Here is a 13,458-nt window from a genome sequence, read left to right as displayed (position 1 = left end):
AATATACCATGATGTCTGGCTTTGTCTGGCTTTCTCCAGTCCTGGATGCTGCCTCTCCAGAAGCGAGTGAACATCTGTGTGAGCTAAAACAGGCAGATCTCATTTATCTGGAAGCTTTGCATCTAGGCTGCTTTATTTTGTGTAGGCAGGATATCTTGCTCAGCAACAGGAGAAAGACAAATGTTTTTAAAAATAGAAAAGTGTAATAATAAAACGCATAATATTAGGACTTATGTAACTATCCTTTTAGCAATAGATTGTTTTGAAGCTAACTAGGACTGAAGTTGATCTTGCTATATTTACATTTAAATAATAAATAGATGCTTGCCCTAAGCTCTGAGTGCCCAAACAGTTAGCTTACAGTAAAAACCATCAAGAGAGACCAAAATAATTACTCACAAAGGAGCTCTGTTTCTTTTACAAACTTGCAGTAAATGTTGTCCCACTCTGTTGTCACACTGGGATTAACACTGCTGTCTCCAAAGGTTTCACTCTGCAGCTCTGGGAAGGGAGTTACAGCTGAAAGTAGGGGAAAGCATCTAGTCTAGCTGGATTTTACTTTGCCTGGCTGGCAAATTTTTTCTTCCTAAGAAAACATAAATGTTGTTTTAAAGGAACTCATTCTGCTTTCAGGCTTGTCCTTTTGACTGCTTAAAATGCACCCTTTCTCTTAAATTCAGAATAATTTTTTTCCTTTTTTTTTTTTTTTTCCTTGGGAGGACATCACAGCTCTTTTAGTTCATCCTGCCTCCCCGTATGTTCTAGAGCTGGCATTTCATCATTCTTCCCAAAAACTGGTTTCTGTTTCTTTTTTTTTTTAATCCAAGCTATTTTCTAAATAATGAAATGGATCATCCAGACTGAAAAAAGAAGTTTATTGCGGCACAAAATATAGGATTCTCATTTTCATGCTTCATTGTACAAACGTCATTGGTATTAACCCAACATTCTTATAAAGTTTCTGCTCTATTGGTGTCTCACATGTTCTGCAAGCACATTTCTTCTGGGAGATGTGAGATTGCTTTCCCCTCTAGGTCAGAATTGGATGAGAGAAGACAAGAAAAAGCCCTTGTCTCTGAGGATGCAGGTTCCCACCACAAAGGCTGCAAAGCACTCCCCATTAAGCCTTTGCTGTTGAATGTTTTTTTTTAATATATATATTGCTGAGCTTGGAGTGAACTAAGTAAGAGTGGGCGGGATTTTTGAAAGCAAAAGTGTTCTGATACTGTGTTCCTGAAGCTACGAGTTTTGCAGTTAAGTCTTAGTGGGAACAAGATATGAATCCTCTGCAAAGTTATAAGGACAAGTAAACTAGGTCCTTAGCCATATTCAGGAGGAATTCTGCTATCAGGATAACGTTGAACCTTCTCCTACTCTGGTGTGAGTATATCACAGTCTGGATAAAACAGGATTACTGCAACATCTTTAATCCATCTCTTAAGAGATGCAAATCTTGTCTGTCCTGTGATTGTCAGCCCCAAATAGCTATTTTTTAGCCAATCCTCTCACATATAACCATCACCATCCTATCTTTGCTTGCAGCATACTGCATGCACATGCCCTTCCAGAGAGTCAGTACCAGGCAGTAGGAATTACACTTCTAGGTTCCCTTGGAACACAACCATTTAATGTGATGAAGAGGAGATGGGACCATCTGTACCATCTCTCTTGATCAAGGAGGAAAATTATCAGATGGTCAGCTTACACAAGTAAACATTTGGTCTTGTCACACATGCTACATAACTTCTGCTCTATGCTACTGATCTGCTCTGCAGGTATCATACAATAGCTGGCTCATAAGCACTACTGGGGATGATTGTTGCTCCACCAGTTTTAGAACCCACAGTTGCCTCCACAGTAGGAGAGATCTTTAAATTAGAGAATTACCATCTGGTGTTTCTGACAAATACTGAGCATCTTAAAAGAATACACATTGCTACTGTCCAGGAACCACAGACAATACCAAGAGTATTCTGTCTGGGAAGTTTCCCTGCCCCCAGGCAAAGGCTGCCAAATTCTGTTCTCGGTTACACCAGAATAAAGCCAGAATGACCCATGTCTTTGTCAGAGTTGTTTTTAATTTGTACCAGCGTGCCTGGGAACAAATTTGGGCCCCAAGTCTCAAACATCATGGGCTAGAAGTAAGTGTAAGACTGCTTGAACAATGTGTCTCGAGAACAGAAAATGTATTGGCAGTACAGCTTTATTGTATTTTATTGTTTTATGGTCTGGCCTCATCTTTTTAGGCCATTTTCTCTTGCATCTTCTAGTGCTATTATTACAGCTCATTTTGTTTTGCAATTAAATAACCATACAAGCAAGTAGGTTTGACTACATATTCTGAGCAGTATCCTTGCTTCAGAGGCCAGACCCTGTTTCTTAGGCTTACATGATTATCTGTTAAAAGATAAGGAAAGAATAATATAATCTTCTTAGTTTGCAACTGTAACACGCGCTTGAAGAATGTTGTGATTTTTTTGTAAAAACTGCAAACATAAGTGGAACTCCTTTACCTAATGGAATCCCAGCATTGTAAGAGCTTTTTAAATTTTTCTATGAAGTCAAAGTAGTGCATTTTTACCTCTTTTTTTTTTTTTCATAAAAAGAGCAGAATCTTTACAACAGTACTTCCCAAAGGGAGCAAATAATGTGATAAGATTTTTTTGGCCCATAAAGTGGAAATTCATAGAATCAGGGAATCATAGAATGGCCTGTGTTGAAAAGGACTTCAAAGATCATCTAGTTTCAATCCCCCTGCTGTGTGCAGGGCCATTAACCACCAGACCAGGCTGCCCAGAGCCACATCCAGCCTGCTTTGAATGCCTCCAGGGATGGGGCATCCACAACCTCCTTGGGCAACTTGTTCCAGTGTGTCACCACCCTCTGTGTGAAAAAATTCCTTCTAATATCTAACCTAAACCTCCCCTGTCTCAGTTTAAAACCATTCCCCCTTGTCCTATCACTATCAACCCATGTAAACAGTCATACCTCCTCCTGTTTATATGCTCCCTTCAAATATTGGAAGGCCACAATGAAGTCTCCCCAGAGCCTTCTCTTCTTCAACCTAAACAAGCCCAGTTCCCTCAACCTTTGTTCACAGGAGAGCTGCTCTAGCCCTCTGATCATCGTAGTGGTCCTCCCCGTTCCAAGAGCGCTGCATCTTTCTTGTGCTGGGGCCCCAGGCCTGGACACAGTATTCCACATTAATTGTTAAACTTAACAGCAATTGATGTAGTCTGATGGTAGACTATGTCAAATAGTTTTCCTTACTGCATTCACTACCTGTGCCATCTGTAATAAACAGAATCCAAATGAGACTGAAAGGAAGCAAGGCAATCAGATTTTTCCAAGATTTTTTTCTACTGAGTTTTTGCTATGGTGCTCGCTGTGTGTGTGCACAGATCTGTATGGTCTAGCACACACTGAAAATTATAGGAGATGTGAGTGGGAGTGGATCTGGCTTAGTGTCCCTAGGACTAGTAGACTGCATTTACCTCTGCTTTCAAAATCATGACTGAACCTCATGTGGATTAGCAGGCACTGACTCAGGCCTCCAGAATGACTGCCTAATTTGATTTCTAAGCAGGTGTACAGTAGCTTTTCCTGTTCCTTGATTAATTGTTAAACTTTAAGTGGTCTATCTCTTGTTTTTGTAGGTCTTTCAGCAAGAAAGAAAGAAGCCACTCAGAAAAAATGACATTTACAAGTTACTATCCCCATCCACACCACATCAGTGAGATTGGCACTGGGTCTTCCACACTGACCGAGAACCATAAGGTCTCAGAACTTTCCAGACAAGATGGCAGGAGTTCTGCATTTGTTCCATCTCCAACAGAGGCAAGGAGTCACTATCCTGAGCAAAAACAAGGCTTTAAATCCATGTTCCTCATTCCTTCTGCATCTAGCCAGTCCTCCCCTAGTACACCTGCCTCTGACTTGCAGGCCACAGGTGATGGCCAGGCTCTGAGACACTATGCCGAACAAGATGCTTTTTCTCTTGGAGGCAGCAGTACTACTCAGGCACCGTCTTTGGATGCTGTTCAGGATAGTTCCGTCGAGGCTCCTGCAGAGGAGATTGTATGCAGAAGGAAAGCAGGGCTGCTGCAAAGATCCTCACACAGAGTGATGTGGGCTCACTCAGTCAAAGACAACAGCTTGCCACATGCTGTGGTGCCTCCTCCAGCAGATGGGCCAAAGTTGTCCCAGAGGTGGCAGTCCCTTCCAACACAGAGCAGCACTTCCTCTGACCCAGAGACTCCTTCTCCTCAGGCGACAGCTCAGCTCCGGATCTCAGAGTCGTGCCTGCAACTCACGCCTCCGCCATTGCTGCAGGATGATGAAGACGATGAGGTGTTCATCATGCCTTCCCAGCCTGCTGTCACTGCTCCGGCCTTCTCACCCCCACTGCCACCCCATCCTCTTCCTGAGCTGAACTCTTGCACTTCTGCGAATGGCACGGAGGAATTCTCACCTCCTCCCCCACCAACTGCACTTGAGGAATATGGGGCAGCTGGAGACAAATCCACCAGGCTCACAGAGGACAAAGCGAGGTAAGGGAGAGCTATCACACAGCATCTCGGGCACTGTAGGGCCATATACAGTAAGATATGTGGGGCTCCCGCCAAATGTGACTGACCTCCACGGCTTGGCATTCTGCAACAACCCACCCACAGCTGCTAGCCGAGTGTGAGGCTTTGCAGGGGATTGCACAGATTATAAGGGGAGAGGGACAGACAGACAGACTCACTGCTGCAGGGTTTTGCTAGCTGCCAAGAGCATTGTTAAATGATATGGACAGGACAGGTCACAAAGCAAGAAGGCTAAAAGCTTTGTGATCCATCAGCAGATACACTGACAGGTGTGTAGTGGGCAAGGCAAAGAGGGTTATAAGTGAGAAAATATCCTGCATGCTCCCTGTAATTACTGTATGGATTTCAGTGGGGTTTCTTCTCACACACCAGCATGAAGAGTAAGAATAGTTGCTTACTCTTTCCAGTTACTGTTTTCTGAGAGAAAAGTATGAAAATTCATGTTTTTCCAAACTGTTAGACTTCCCACAATACACTTTATATCTGGCACAAAACAATCCTTTTATGAAACAGCGACCATGTGCCAAGAAGTGACAGCGCTAATATGTCACAGTAACACTGTATAGTGCATTTTTCCTGAAGGATTGAGGTTAGGGCTAGGTGTCCAGCTGATTTAACTCAGCACAACTTCCCTTACTATCAAGGAGGGAAGAGGGATTCTTCCTCCAGGGAAGAATCTGGCTAGGGCTTTCTTAACATGAAAAGGCCATATCAAGTGTGGACTGCTCAGGCTGGCATTCCCAAGTGGTGAGACTCAGTGTCTCCCATGAGCACAAAACAAACTGTCTGACACTCACTGGTGCTTTCTACAGTGGAATGACAAAATGGCAGCATCCAGATTGAGGGAATGGAATGCTTCTGGTGCCAGTAGCTTCACAGTGTGGGCAAAGTAAGAGACAGAAATGAATGTGTGAGAAGGAAAAGTTACTTGTCTTAGGCCTTTGTCATCTGTTCACAAAGATCTTGTGTGGTAAGTTTATCTTCATCTCACAGAATTTTTCTGTCCATAGCAGCTTCAAAAGCTTTTCCAAAGCCCTGGCCAAGAGGGAGATAACAGGGTTGGGCACGAATATCAGTGAAAATAATTGGTCCCTCTCACCATCTTTATCAAAGAGGACTAATTCTTCACCTGCTATGGATAAGCAGCAATCAGCTACTTCTGAAGGGCTTCAAAGCTCAAATGGAGTAGCCACAACTCAACCTGAGGGCAAGCACAGAGAACCAACTGTTATCACCAGAGAGTCAGAAAATGGCAATGCAGACTCTGGGACACTCAACACATGTCCTCCAGTGAAGACGAAGAAAAAAAGCCCAGAGGATATTAAGTCAGAGGCTTTAGCAAAAGAGATTGTCCATAAAGACAAGTCTCTGGCTGATATACTGGATCCTGATTCCAAAATGAAGACCACCATGGACTTAATGGAAGGGCTTTTCCCCAGTGGAACCAGCTTGCTGAAGGAGAACAACATGAAAAGGAAGATGACACAGAAGAAAGCTAGCAGGACAGCAGCAGAAGATAACATGTAAGCACTGTTCATTGTGATTGTGGTTAACTTTGCAGCAGAACTTGCTGCTTCCTTGCTTTAAGGGATGAGCTTGTGCAGAATTTTTCCTAATCATTGTAGGTGGACAGTGGCAGAGGGTGAGTTTTTCTGGTCCCAGGAGCGAGGACTGGCAGGGCATTTTTGAATGACTTTTTTCATCACTTCTTCCGTGGATGAGCTCATTTCTCCAGGATGCATAGAAAACAATGCTGAACTTGATAATGGGGCAGGAAGTGAGCCATATCAAGTATAAGAGTAAAATCAGGACCATAGCAGTGGTGGGCCTAGTTCGGGAAGGAGGGGTAGGTGTGCCTGATTGCAACCAGATGCAAAGATCAGTCCACGTCCTGCAGTGTGACTGCTCAAAGAAACAGATTCCCAGCTGGAGAAATAAGTTGTAATGCTTGATGCCAGTCTAATCATCACCATCTGAGCTGTGCTGTTTTATCTACAGCAAAGATCTGGCCCTATTCAGAGCTGTTAGCCAGTCAGTATTTAAGCAAAGTGCTGTTCTGCTCAGGAGAGACAAAAGCAGCTGACGTGTACCCTCTGTCGGTGAGAATCCGCTATTTCCTTTGTGGTTAATACCAAGGGGATACTGAAGAGGGAGTGGTGGAAGACCATGGATCTAGGCATGGCAAAAAGGCTCATACTGAACTCCTTTTTCTTCCCTGTGGTGTAGGAAAGAAGAAAAGGAAGCTCCTGTAACCCTGGTCACCTGCCCTGCTTATTATAATGTTTCAGCACCCAAAGCAGAACTACTGAATAAAATCAAAGACTTGCCAGAAGAAGTAGGGGAGGAGGAGGACCTGCTGGACATCAATGAGAAGAAGGTAAATTCGAAGCACACATCACCACTTCCTAGTTACATTCATGAAATAATAATAAACCCTAGAGTAAAGTGCATTTCTATTTGCATTCAGCATTTGGCTGATACAGCCCCAAGGTGCATGGAAGCTGGATGCATTTAGGCTGCTTGTGAAGCTTTGTTACAATGATCCAGAGAGAAAAGTGGGCTAATCTGACTGCACACTTGAGTACAAATCGTGCACAACTATGAAGATGGCCTGTATTGTGCCAAAGGCTGAGTATACAGGTTGTAAGGGGCAGTCACTGCCTCACAGCAAGACAGAAAAAGGAAGAATTGGAGTGACTTCAGTAAGGACATGTTGGCTTAGAAATAGGAATGTAGTCCAGCTAGTTATTGGACCATCTTTCTGGATAAGGTTTCACCCTATGGTTTTCCTCCTGGCAGTTTACCCATTTCACCTGTTGTCTGCACATGCCACTTCCAGAAAAACGTTGATTACTCTTTTCACCACACCTTATTGTTTCACTGATGTACAGGAAACTGCACTCCTCAGCAATTCAGTCAGCACAACCTTGATATGATGACTTGGGTAGGGGGTGGGAGAGCAGGACAGGGGAGCAGGAAACATTTTGCTCTTGTGCTGCAGCTATGTCTCATTGTCCCTGAGCTTCTTGCTGTAAGTAAGTTTGGATACTCTATCTTTCAGTGCTTTTGTAGGGCCCCCTAATTTGCCCCTGTAGTTGTCTCCTGTCGGTTACTTGCTAATTACAGATATGTTGTGAAACTCACAAATTCCAAGGAGCCACACACAGGTAGTTGCATGTCTGTGTCTCTCTTTACACACCTCTTATCTTCACGTCAAAAGCATCCGGGCCTGCCCGTAAACATAAAACATTAGATGTTGTTGTGGACAAAGTGACACAGCTCATAGTTCATGCTGTTTGTACAAAGAGCAGAGATTAAACAAACTGAAGGATAAAAATATTTGTGCAAGTCTCATGCTGTAAACATAGTTCTTTATTTTTCCTGCACTGAAATGAGGCATAGATTTAAAGAAAGGGCCCCAAACCTCATCTCTCAGAGCGTAGGAAATTCATGTGTCTCTAGGACAGTTTCACATTTTCTTTCTGGATCCCCACTCCTACGCCAATTGTAAAAGTGCAGAAGATGTGAGACTGTGTGTAGTTTGTGTAGTTTGGGAGTATGCAATTTATCCCACAGCTCTGACATGGAGAGGTTACCTCTCTTCTTGGCATTGCTTTACCATTTCTTTTCTTACATTTTTTTGCTAAGCAAAAGTTGCTTCCTTCCAGGCTTTAATACAGTGATACCCAGAATGAGAACTCCATCCAACACAAGAGCAGTAAGTGAGTAGATCAGCCTTAGTTGGTGGAGTGTTTGAGATGCGGGCAGGACCTCATTGAGCTTTCAAGGAACTGTGGTTTATAATACACTTGCTGTGCTTGCCACCAGAACAAATACCTGTGATTTTACAGATATTTAGTGCATGATGGCGCATATGTCACCAATCAAAAGCACTTGGCAAAGGCCGTAGCCTGCCATGCTTATAGTACGCAGTCAACTCAATTGACTTCAAGCCCCGCTGCCTGCTCATACCAACATGAAAGGTAAGAAGTAGTGAAGTACAAGGAGAGTGCTGCGGCAAGGGGATTCTGAAAGCATCTGACTGGCTTACAGGGAGATGTGTGCCTGCCTTTGGAAGACAAGTTTCAAAGATGGCATTTGCATGGAAAAATAGATAGGAGTGACTAGGCCCAGGCAGTGAGATCCATCCGGCATGTTTGTTCATGTTCTGTATGAAATATCATGTATGAAATTTCATTTGCATAGGTGTTATCTGGGAAGGCAGCTAATCTGAGAGGTGATTTTGATAAACTAAACTCATTTCCATTATAAACATGCAAAGGGACTGTGTTGGTTGGTGTTTGGGATTGTAGGAGAGTCACTGATTAATGAACACAAAGTAGTCTCCATCCAGTTCCCAGGCCATCAGAACAAAGGTACATCACCCTTGACATACCTGTGGCCTCCTGCTAGCAAGGGCAGGAGAGCAGGCCTGCACGTTCTGCAAAGCTTCTGCAGTAGGGAGGAGTGACTGCTAGCTCTCAGAATTTAGGCTTCCTGAAAACCTGTCAAGATTAATGCCAGACTTTGTGTCCACCCTACAGAATCCTGTGATGGGGTTTTCTCTCCTGCCATTGTAATTGTTGAAATTGGCTCCATCCTTCTGTTCCTCAGGAGCTCTTAATCTAGTAGTCAATTGATAAGGATCTCAGATCTTTCTTTTGGGAATGACATTGGCATCTTAGGCAAAGGGGAAGGCAAGTGTTGGTTCTCCCTCGATCCTACCTGTCGTAGTAAGAAGAGAATCCAGATACAGGAATTGCAGCTATCCCTTATCCTAGCAGGTGGGATCTCTCCCACTGAATGCTCCATTAAGAAATGGCATGAGTTGCCAGTCAATCCTGCAACCTGACATTTGTTCTAGAGAGTATGCTCACATATTATTAAGCTTTTGCATATATGAGGAAGCTGCTAGTGGAGTGGCCAGAAAAGCACAGACTCCAGAAGATGCACAGTGTACCATCTAGTGGTGTCTGCCTCAACAGAACCATTTGCTTCTCTGCTGCAAAAGCAGCCCCAAGCCTGACCTGGATTTAAAGATACTCTTTCTTTTGAAAAACAACACCTTTCTGTTTGAAATTACAAGCAGTTTTGATGGAAAGAAGGCTTTGTTAGTAAACTTTGAGAAAATACTTTCAAACAACGTTGTGATTTGCTTCTATTTTGTCCTGCAATGTTAATATGCTGAGTAGATTAGCGTACGTAGAATGGTGCTTCATCAGCGCATAAATTGAAGAAGCTAAGCATCACCCATCCCTTACATCAAGAGCTTTTCCTACTCTACACTGTCACTTCCAACTGAATAGAAGCAAGCACTGCAAGCCTCATGCCACAGACTTCTGCTTTTGCATACGTCTTTCTCCTAAATCCTAACTGAAGTTACCATCTCCAGCACACCTGCAGCACTGCTGCTTCTAGAGTAGCTGAACCCTGGAGACCTCCTTTTCTTCAGCAGTGAAACAGGTGCCTTTACTTACAAAATGCATGTGCTTTGTATTTCATCGATCTGTCACTAAGAACATTTAGAGCATCTTCGGTACAAATGCTTTTCTGGTGCGTCTCAGTATAAGGCAGGGTCTGCACAGCCAGTGCAGAGATATCCTCATGCTGAGGATATCTCCTTGGTCAAGGCTGAATTTGAGGCTTGCAGCTGAACACTGAGGCAGCCAAATAAGGAGCAGTCAGCACTTTCAGTACTGCAAGAGGGAGAAGTGTCATTCTTTCTTACTAAGCTATGTAACCACACATACCAGCTCAGTTTCCCATCATGTCTTTAATAATACTACTTAAATTCATTTTTCTACCAGTTGTTTTGTACAATAACTGGGTCATACAACATGTAACATCACAAGAAACTTCAGGCTGGGGCAGGGAGCTATAAGATACAGCATATGTGGTCGGTACTCTTTTCATCCAGAGTCTTAAAAGAACATTTTGAAGGAAGGTACATGCAATTTCAGATATGCGTAGCTGGATATGAGAATATGGCACACCAAATTGGATGTCTCTTTTGAAAATGTTCACTGATGATAGAACAAATATATCTTCATGTAATCTTACCAGGTTATCAGATTCAGATTAACACCTGAATTTGGAAATTCAGAGCTTTCTCTGTTCCCTTCTTGCTGTCGTCTTTGTCAGCTGTTACTGACTTGACCTTACTCCTCATGAACTGTAACCATATCCTCTTGTTGTTGTCATCCAAATGAACTGTGTGATCATGGTAATGACCAGCGTGGCAATGTGTTTCCCTTCTGACAGGCTGAGCTCATTGGGAGCTTGACCCACAAACTGGAAATCCTGAAGGAAGCAAAAGAAGGCTTACTTGCAGACATCAAAATGAATAATGCTCTTGGAGAGGAGGTGGAGCTGTTGATCAGCGAGCTATGCAAACCAAACGAGTTTGACAAATACAAGATGTTCATCGGCGATTTGGATAAGGTGGTGAACCTCTTGCTTTCTCTCTCAGGACGCCTGGCCCGGGTAGAGAATGTTCTCAGTAGCCTAGGGGAAAATGCCAACAGTGAAGAGCGGGTACGTATCTGTACAACTGTAGCCTCTTGGCCTTTCTCCGCTGTAACAGTCCAAAGATCCTGCTTCTATAAGCTCAAAGTCAGGTGCCTCACTGATTCTGTATGAGCCATAGCAAACATGGTTCTGTCCCTAGGAATCTCAGTTCACGTTCATACAGGTGTCTCAGATCCTGTGGCTTTTATCTTTGAACAGTGTCTGTGTTTGGCACAGCATGTCTGTGACCAGCATGTGGAAGAAAGGCTGCATGGTATTTTATATTGTGAAGCAACACACTGCCTTTACTTCAGTTGAAGACACGTTGGTGTTTTTTGGGTGGTTGTAAGAGACAGAGACAGATTTTCCTGGCAGTCACTGCTTTTGAGTAAGTTTTACTGATTTTCTTGGGGTCCTTTCTACCCCACATTGATCAGAGCATTCACATTCACATTTAGTGGGATTCACATTTGGCCCTCAATGAGTAATTCATCCTCCTTCCGCAGGCTCCTGGCTATGCGTGTGGGAACTTAGCAGCCAACTTGCCTCACCAAGAGGTGGCAAATTTGGTGTCAGGGGCAGAAGAGGGGGGATCAGTGAGTATCAGTGATAGTGCTGCTAATACTGAAGTGCTCTCTCCGGTGTGTACAGAGCTCTCTGAATGAGAAGAGGAAACTGCTGGCTGGCCAGCATGAAGATGCCCGGGAATTAAAGGAAAATCTTGACCGTCGAGAACGGGTGGTTTTGGAGATCCTGGGCAACTATCTCTCTGAGGAACAGCTCCAGGACTACCAGCACTTTGTAAAGATGAAGTCTGCACTCCTCATAGAGCAGCGAGAGCTAGATGATAAAATCAAACTGGGTCAGGAGCAGCTCAAGTGCCTGATGGAAAGCCTCCCCACAGACTTCACGCCCAGGGATGCAACAGCAGCAGCTGCCCTAGCTGCAGCACTTGCTACCTCTGCTGGAGTCAATGGTAAAACACTTCCAGCAGTCTCATCCTCACTCTAACCTTTCCCATGTGGACCTGCGGCAAAGTCTTCCTGCTTGAGTCTGTTTAATCCAAGTACTGTGCAGATGGCTCTCTACAGTGACAATGAACAGAGACAGGTTTAAAACTAGATTTTGGTGAAGGAAACAAATAGCAATAATAAGGGTTTTATTTTTCTTTCCTTCCACCACTGCTTCCTGGAAACTTAAATCACTCTGGGGGAAACGAAGCTAAATTGTGTCTCCTCCTTACAGAGATGAGGAAGAGTCTCATGAGAATTAAACATGTTACTTTTAATAAAAGAAAATCACGTCCTCTCTTTCCTGCTTTTCCTGCCTACCTGGCATCTCATTAAATAATGAAGGATCTAAAAGAATGAAGCCTTAAAAATAAAACCAACCCATTCTACTGAACATTATTGATATTTATATTTTTTAAAGAACAAGGTGATGTGTAAGTTTTTGTACATACTCTAATCAGTTACTTGATTCTACTTTGTTCTGTATGTAGAAAAGACATTTAATTTTGTATTTTGTGAAAACTTTAACAAAAAGAGGGAACCCCAAAGATAGTGATGCATTAGCCTGGAACATCTCTTTGTGGTTTTGTTGTTGTTATTGTTTGTTTTTTTAATATAATAAAAGGCTACCAGAAGAAGCTTCAACCTGTTTCAACACACACTGAAGATAACCAGTCAGTGTCCATATGAGGGACATCTTGGCCAGAAAAGCACAATCTTTCCTCCTCAATACCTTGCGATCCAATGATTCTCAAGTTTAAATATGCTTTTTTGAGAACTTGCATTCAGGAGTTAGTGTGAAGTAATTAATCCTGCTCTGTACTCAGTGTGGAAGTTTGAGGTGGAGTCTGTCTTTGTTCTAACTAATCAAACTCATCATCTGTGTTACTGTTGCAGCTTGAATGCCTTTCTGTGACATATGAGAGGGATCTCTGATGACATTATTTATAGACCTGTATTTCTGAAGGGGAGATGTATACTAGGATTATTTTCACACAGTGGTATCTCATTTGTCTGAATCCATTTCATTAGAAATTAACTTACAAGCTACAAGAAGCATTAACTTGAAATACTACTGTAAGGACTATTGAATTATTTCCTACTCAGTCCAGACTGGAATAACTAAATTTGCCCAACTGTCATTTTACCAAGTGCTGAAGGATTGCTGCCAGTTGGCATTCAGCAAAGCAGACTGGGGCAGACTGTTTTTCTGTATGTTTCTGTCCTCTCCTAATGAGCTGTGTTACCATTTAAATGATGTGGCTACAAGCTGCCTGAAAAGTTCACCACTGCAACTGATGAGTCAGATTCAGGTTGTCTCTTTCCTAAGCTTGCAGAGGTTTCCAGCTGTA

The 13,458-nt window shown here is 43.1% G+C and overlaps 1 protein-coding gene across 3 annotated transcripts in view; it reads left to right on the top strand.

The window, feature by feature from the left end:
• Nucleotides 1-12,751, top strand: part of SHROOM3 (shroom family member 3) — a 29,427-nt gene extending 16,676 nt beyond the window's left edge. For 2 of the 3 annotated variants that reach the window (XM_031553044.1, XM_031553046.1), the window contains 5 exons: nt 3,657-4,550; nt 5,600-6,112; nt 6,816-6,966; nt 10,851-11,123; nt 11,748-12,751. In XM_031553044.1, coding sequence (XP_031408904.1) covers nt 3,657-4,550; nt 5,600-6,112; nt 6,816-6,966; nt 10,851-11,123; nt 11,748-12,107 — 2,191 coding nt within the window. In that variant the 3' untranslated portion in view covers nt 12,108-12,751. The remainder of the gene's footprint in view (nt 1-3,656; nt 4,551-5,599; nt 6,113-6,815; nt 6,967-10,850; nt 11,124-11,747) is intronic. The other variant, XM_031553045.1, reaches the window with a different exon arrangement.
• Nucleotides 12,752-13,458: the final 707 nt, after the last annotated feature.

Source organism: Meleagris gallopavo, chromosome 4 (assembly GCF_000146605.3).
Source record: "Meleagris gallopavo isolate NT-WF06-2002-E0010 breed Aviagen turkey brand Nicholas breeding stock chromosome 4, Turkey_5.1, whole genome shotgun sequence".
Lineage (NCBI taxonomy): Eukaryota > Metazoa > Chordata > Aves > Galliformes > Phasianidae > Meleagris > Meleagris gallopavo.
This window is presented reverse-complemented; position numbering and strand designations above follow the sequence as displayed.